Consider the following 7,578-nt stretch of genomic DNA (forward strand, 5'->3'; position numbering starts at 1 on the left):
AGAGAGATTCTAAATGATTTGTCATACCCTTTTTCTTTTGCTCCTACACATTTCAGGCAAACTGTGAGCAGAATTCTTTCAAGCTGAAAAATAGAAATTACTACAAGGTATAAATCCACTAAATTTACTTGTATGTGCCACTTACAGAAAGGCCTCTTCACATTCCCGTGCAGCTTCTGGAGTTTCTGCCAGGGTACAGCAATTCTGGAAGCAACTTTTAAACTCTTGTATTCCACCTCTAGCATCTTTTGTGAAGGCTGAAGATCCTGACTCTGCTTTATCTTTTCAGATCTTTACATAGAAAACTTGTACGTGTATAATTTGTTAAGGTGACCTCACCCACAGAATTGTTGGGGTAACTTTTGGCACAAGTGAAACTGTGGTTTGCTTAGAGACAATCATAGCATGAAGTGACAGCCAGTTCCAATGTGGTAAGCCACACTTTGTAAGTATATTTTGATAACCTAACCTGTAAAGTATTTACTAACACCACATTTGTTTCCTAATCTACTTTTGTTTGAAAGCTCCAGTCTAAGGAAGTAAGCACTTAATAAGTTGTCTTTCTCTTCAGTGTTTGTTTTTCCTTACTGTGTTTAGATGCAGTATGTTTTCTGCCTTTTTTTTTTTTTTTTTTTTTTTTTTTTTTTTTTTTTTTTTTTTTTTTTTTTTTTTTTTTTTTTTTTTTTTTTTTTTTTTTTTTTTTTTTTTTTTTTTTTTTTTTTTTTTTTTTTTTAAATTTCTTTATGGTGAGCCAAACTTCTCCATATTCCTTATTTGGCATCTGTGTGAGAGCAGCACTGACTCAAGATATACGTGCTCCAAGGGTCAGGTGTACACAGGTAAATTTTTATTGTAAGATTCGTACAGAAAAATGATCCAGTGGGATATTCAGCAATGCAGTCCAAGGCAAGGCGTTAAGTGCACAGAATGGTGGCATAAATATCATCCCCAAGAAATCAGTGGGTGCTCTTGAGTCCTCCTTTACTTTCCAAAGCTCAAGGGGAAGGCAGGAAGTGTTATTTGCCGATGAAGCGCGGGGGTCGTTTCTCCCTGAAGGCAGCCATCCCTTCCTGACGGTCTCTTGTGGGAATATTCTACATTAAAAAGCAAAGCAAAGCAAATGTTTTTCATTGACAAGTAGATGTGCTTTTAAGTCCTGGCTAATTTGGCAGTAGTGGTGTAAGACTAAGATTGCTTTTCTTTCAATGATATGTTAAGTCCCACCTTCTACATTTTTGCAATTAGGAAAATAGAGATTGGGCTGTAGAGTAACTCCCAAACAAAGCATTTAAGACAAAGACCATAGAACTATACAGGAAAATGGTTTTCCCTAAACTTAATGCTTTACCATCTTAAAATACCCTGAGAGGCACATTATATTGTAATATAATAATATACTATATTGTTCCATTAACTTAGAAAAGGTGCGTGCTCTCAAAACTTGGCACAAAGAAGATTCCTCACAGGAGGAATAATTTTTAATAAAACCAAAACCACTTGTAAAGCTCATCCTATAATTAAAATACAGTTGTTCCTTGGAGGAATGAAGTGTGAAGGTGACCTACCTGGGCATAGCACATCCCCTCAATAGCCATCCCTGATGCGATGTCGACCTGGGGATGAGAGGGAAGGGTGACATTTGTCTGAGGTACAGCCCACAAAGCTTCTTCACAGTTCTCAAATCAATGAACAGTCACTTGTAGTACAGAGTGACCTCCACTCCTGCATTAGAACTGCAGTGCTAGTGGCTAGAAAAGAAGTTCTGCCCTATTAGTTTTATCTTTAAAGAAAATCTTTAAAACCTCTGAAATGGCTTTAAATGCCTGGTCTAAACATGCATTATAACTCATCTGTTCTGAACATTTTTAGTGTAGTAATTTGTAAGAGCTGCTCATTTGCTTTATTCACCTCAGTATTTATAAAAAAAAATTATTACCTCCATTCCTCTGTTTATTGCTAGTTTTCCCATTTTCACAGCAAATGGAGCCTTTATTAAAAAAAAAATAAACATTTAAAATAATTAAAGGCACATTCATTCATAATAGAGGAATTGTTATGTCATTATCCTAGCTCCAAATGACCTTCTAGTCTACAACAATTTGCAGTAAGTTAGCAAGTAATTAAAAAAAATAATTGGTGTTTCTGCAGTTCCCATATGTACATGGTGCAAGGTTTCAGTGTCCCCCCCAGGGCTGCATGACTGCAGCTGGGAGTAAAGGTGTCCTGGGCCTTAACCAGCTGGATGCTAATGCTTGTTCCTACAGAAACTGCATTCACAATGGAGAGTTAAGAGACTTAAACATCAGGGACCAAGACTTCAGTATTTCACAGGAAGGAATTTCAGTTGTTGTTTGCTCTCTCTCCAGTGAAGCACAAACGCTGTCCTTACAATGCCCGCATGAACACCACACCTACCTGGGGCAGGATTTCTTTGGCCAAAGCCAGCGCTCTCTGGTAAGCTGCATCTCCCTCGCTGTTCTGGGGCACAGAGTGATTTACCAAGCCCATGGACAAGGCCTGTTGTCCATCAATCTGTCTGCCAGTGAAAATGAGTTCCTTTGCGAGACCTATTCCGACACATCTGGGCAGGCGCTGGGTTCCACCTTAGGGCAACAGTGAAAACACCATTTCCCATTTCTGAGAAATGCCCACTAGTATTCTGTCTCCTTATAAAACCAGGAGGTGTAAAAAATAAAGGCATCATATAACTCCTAAGCTGACTATATCAACATTTTAAAAGGCATCTGAAAGGCTTTAGCATCCTTTTTGAGTATTATGGTAAACAAGAAAAGGTGTAAAGGGACCTTCCTAAATTCAGAGCAAGTCTGAGGCAGGGTTTGGGACAGAACTCTTGATTCCTAGATCTCCTGCATCACTGTAAGATGCTTCTTCTAATTTACATTCAAAACATTCCAAGTGCTCTAATGGCAAAATATTTACTGTACAGCTGGGAAAGTGAGACTGAAGATTTAGTGAAGGTCACCTGCTCCAGGAAGAAGTCCTCGTGTGGTCTCAATAAGGCCCATTTTAGCTGATGAAGCTATTAAAAAAATAAAGCCAGGTTAGTTTCTTTTTGATTTGTATAAGTTTTCCATACTGAACTGACTGATAAGACTACAAACTGGCACTCCATTTCTCCATGTAGCCAGAAAGTGAGTCCTACAGTGCTTCATCAGTGTCCATCTCAAGTGCCAAGAGGGATGTGTGATACGGCTGCTTACCCCAATGTAGCAATTGTAGCTAGAGCAATGAACCTTGTGTCCATACTAGATAAAATGTCATGGATAGAAGCACAGAAACAGAAAATCTTCCAGTCCAAACTGATTGAAATTGTGAAGATTAGATCTAGCCAGAGTGCTGATCCAGAATTACATTCCAATAACTGTTTAATTCTACTAGTAAAGTTTTCTAAAGGAATCATAATCTTACCTAAAAATAGGCTTTACTTTTTAAGCATGGAAACCGCTTTCCCAATAGTAACTAAATGTCACAATTTCTGAACAAATGCTTCCTCATTTCCTAAACTGTTTTAAGTTCCTCTCAAGCTTCTGGATTCCATTAACATTCCATTCTCAAGCATGTAAATTCTCTTTAAGATCCAGTCACTGATTGCAGGACGATTCCTACATGGAGCAACACCAACCTGCCACTCGAAGGTCACAGGCCAAGGCCAGTTCCAGGCCCCCTCCCAGTGCGTAGCCATCGATGGCAGCGATCGTGGGCACAGGCAGGGCAGCTGCAGGACACAGCACAGGTTACACACTTGTGTTCCACAGGTTCTCTTCTGGAAATTTAAATCCTTAAACTCTAAAGCTTTTAGTTGAAAATTGCCCAAGAACTCATTTTCTACTGCAACACAAAACGGTGAACTGTTGTCTCCTTGCAAACTTATCATGTGAATGTCCAGCTGCTGCAGTTCAACAGCCAGAGCAAAGATGCCATCCCAAGTCACTGTCACAAGGATCACTTTTTCTGGTGCTTTTGTCAGCCAAGGCTCCTGAACTTGGTAAACACTGTTGTTACCTCACAGTTGAGCAACATGAGGTATCTAGAGATTAGCTGCTTGATACCTTTCCAAGTACTGTGGGAGCTGGATGTGAATGTCAGACATGTGTTAGTTCTGTGCTGTAACCACCCCTCCCTGACTGCTCCTGTGGGGTTTTTAATTACTGCAACTCTGACTGGTATTTTAGTCAGCTTTCACGTTGGTATTTCTCTCTAGTGAGAGCAGAGTAATTCATAAATAGGGGAAGAAAAGCAATTGCAGGAGTCCATATTTCTCTTGCAAAAAAAAATAGAGGGAGTAGAGGAGTTGTAGATACAAACCCAAACATTCCACAAATCCATTTAGCAAATCCATTCAGAGATTCCAATCCATGTTGTTAGGACATTGCCATATCATGAGAGTTTCTGAGCATGTACTGGAAGTGGCCCAACCAGCAAGCTCACGTTGTCCAGCACTGCCTCCCTGGGATTCCACAGAACTGGATAGAAATGCTTTGCCATAGCAGGTATTTTATTTATCACACCCACGTGTGTGCACTGCTCTTGTTGTGGGTAAGGCAGTACTGAAATGCATCTTGTCCTGGGAGTGGCAGCAGGAGAGTTGGTATTTAACCAGGTCTTTGCTTCAGGCATAAGCTGGAATCATTTGGCAAGTGACTCCTACATGGATAACCTGCTGGTTATCCCCTCCAACAGCACGTTTCACAACAGGTGGTCTAGGATAACTTTTCCAACTGAAATAATCCTTTACCTATTTCATCCATGAGATTTCTCAGCCTTCTAACAAACAGTCCAACTTCTGCATCATCCATCTTTGCACGTTCCTTTAGGTCTGCTCCTAAATAAGGGAGGGAAAGGTTAGAATCCAGGAAAAGGCATCCAAACTGTGCTTCTTCCTGTCCCTCTCGGAGGACAGACCATTTCATTTCAGAAGTCTTGAAATCCAGCATTCTACAGAGGTTAAGTAAGGTCAGAGGAAGTCAGAGTGGACACTTGGGCTGCAGCAGTGGCAGATGCTCCTCTGTGCCCTTTCCACAGATTCCACAGAGGAACACCAACCAGTGTACTTAAGGATGACAATCCATAAAACTGGAAACAATAACTCCAATACCAGAGCACATGTGCTTGAAGAAATAGAAAACAAATAGTGGCACCATGCAGCCTGTGTGGCTCACTCTGTCACACACATCTTCATCATGGAAGCCATGAGACAGACAGGTGAGAGAACAATGTGGGTCTTATTTGCCACACAAAAAATTGCCTGTTTTTCTTTTAGCACACATTTTCTGCTTGATCTGATCACAGCCCCGAGAGCCATCGTGTTTTTTGAGCATAGTTTGCAGAGCCTTTGTTACTTACCTGCACAAAAGACACCTTTCACCTGGCTCTTGAACACCACCACACGCACCTTCTCATCGAAGCGGAGCTGCTCCAGGGCACTGAACAGCTACGAGGGAGGGAGGGCACACAAGGGGGGAAAACTTCAGCATGTGGATGTATAGACCTCAATTAGAACAAGCTCCTAATATATGATACAAGTGTTTTCTTTTTGCCCTGCAGGTGCCAGGATATTTCTGGAAATCGTGTAAGTAGAATCAGCAGGATCTGTCCATGACAACCTCAGAATGATGTGTTTCTCCATCTCTTTTTTCCTTCCACTCCGAGATGAACCTTTGCTGTACCTTAAACTCATTCCCCTTCCTGTCCAGGCATGAGCTGGACTTTCTCTAGGATGCATTATCCTTAAACAGATCACCAGCTAAGGTGTGACAACGAGTATGTTTTTGTGGTAATTACACAAGTAAGAACATTTACTGGCATCTGAGTTAAATTAAATTAAATTAGCTAACTTCAGTAACTCCAGTATCTCTGTCCAGTCCACACCTGAGATACTGCAGTAACTATCACAATCCCTTTTTCTCCAGGCTAACCTGCCTTGCCCTGGTGCCCTCTCCTACTGACCTTCAGCAAGGGTTAAGTTTTTGTTTTACATTTCCTACAACTATTCTTACTGCAGTTGGTTATTTATCACAATTCCAAACACACTTACAGGCCAGGCCCATACTCACTTCGTTTACAAATACTTTTCCAAGTGAATTTCTTGCGTGGGGTCGGTTCATTAGGATTTCAGCAATACCTTGGTAATAGGAGACAATTTCAGTTATACTTCATTTAGTTCTCTGACACAGTAATTCAAGTGGGAACAATATCTGCATGTGCTGCATCTTCTCTTCCCTGAAAATGCATGTAAAGTATATTCTAAACCAATCAGTTATTTGAAAAGTAGAGGTGGCACACCATGTCTACAGAACCCAGTTATGCAGAAAAACTGTAAAATTCAGCAGCACTGTAAATACTGTAAGACTTTAAAAAATGAACACGATGTCCAAGACATGTGTCTTAGAATCACTGCAGAAATGGGGGGAAAAAAACCCAACAAACCAAAACCCAAATGATCCATCTTAGATTTCTCTTTTGAATGTTACTTAATTTCATTTTTATTGTACAGTCTTACTACGTTCAAGTACATTCCTTAATGAAGAAAAGGCTCTTGGGATGGCTGTTGGCACGAGAACAGCACAGGCTGGTCACTCTCACTTCACGTTCCAGAACCGTTATGAAACTGCAGCTCCATTTTATTTTAACTTAATAAGCTCATCAGTGGAAAGGACTCCATGCAAAGTTCCTAAGTCCAGGTAGAAAAATAAGGCCAAAATATGTATATACTTCTCCCTTACACGTGTGACTTGTAAATTATTATCCAATGGCCTCTTTGTGCTTTGGAAAGAAAAAAGATCTATCCTGTTTCTTTGGCTGGATTTCTGCTCTCTTCCCAGGCCCCAGCGTTCTAAGATGCTATTGCTGCTGCTGTAGGTGCACAGCTGTACCTTGCATGTGTGTTTTCCTCTGCCTAGGCCAGGAGCCAGCTACTGAAGAAGAGATGTGTCACCCCCGAACACACACGGGTGACAGCAGCACCAGCAAAGGACCTTCACAGCTCTGGTAACTGGTATGTAACTGGTATGTTCACAGGTATGTAAGCAGTAAAACTACCGAGAGCTGTTTAGGAGCTCTTGCAATAGTTACACAGAAAGTAAATCCATTGGCAATCTGAACCAAAACTCCAACTGTTTATTGTCTCTCATGCATATGTGCACAGACATGCCCAGCTCCTGTCCTACCTTTAGCGCTGTACAGTGCTGATATCAGAAAAATCTAAGGTATGCAAACCAGAACTTCTTGCGTTGATCTCTCCCGCACACGTAACTTAAGAATATGCATCTAGCTGTTCATTTGGCAGGAGTGTTCTCGGAAGCAAGTATCGAGGCATAACCGAAAGCAAAGATACGACGGACGACCTGGCTTCAGCCCGCGCCCTCCCTGCAGCAGCAGTCACCCCGTCGGTCCCCGGGCACTCACCGCCGCTGTCCCCGCCGGCCGAGCCCACCAGCACCTCCGCCCCCCGGCGCGGCTGTGCCAAGGGGGTCCCTCCGCGGGCCCCGCGCAGCGCGGCGGGCACGGCCCGGCCCAGCCGCAGCATGGCCGCTCTGGGGCCGCGGGACCGCCGGGACA

At 42.1% G+C, this 7,578-nt stretch overlaps 1 protein-coding gene across 1 annotated transcript; it reads right to left on the reverse strand.

Moving 5' to 3' along the window:
* Window positions 1-825: 825 nt before the first annotated feature.
* On the reverse strand, window positions 826-7,509 carry ECHDC2 (enoyl-CoA hydratase domain containing 2). The gene is made up of 10 exons (XM_027894631.1): window positions 7,426-7,509; window positions 6,075-6,142; window positions 5,365-5,452; window positions 4,757-4,843; window positions 3,644-3,736; window positions 2,984-3,040; window positions 2,416-2,603; window positions 1,937-1,987; window positions 1,566-1,613; window positions 826-1,094 (listed from the first exon to the last, which is right to left on the reverse strand). Exons 2-10 carry the CDS (start codon window positions 6,123-6,125, stop codon window positions 1,017-1,019), a joined length of 741 nt encoding a protein of 246 aa, XP_027750432.1. The 5' UTR covers window positions 6,126-6,142; window positions 7,426-7,509; the 3' UTR covers window positions 826-1,016.
* Between the last annotated feature and the right edge of the window lie 69 nt (window positions 7,510-7,578).

The sequence above is a fragment of the Empidonax traillii genome, unplaced genomic scaffold (genome assembly GCF_003031625.1).
Source record: "Empidonax traillii isolate 1590-97213 ecotype Southwest subspecies unplaced genomic scaffold, ASM303162v1 scaffold15:size5535645, whole genome shotgun sequence".
NCBI lineage: Eukaryota > Metazoa > Chordata > Aves > Passeriformes > Tyrannidae > Empidonax > Empidonax traillii.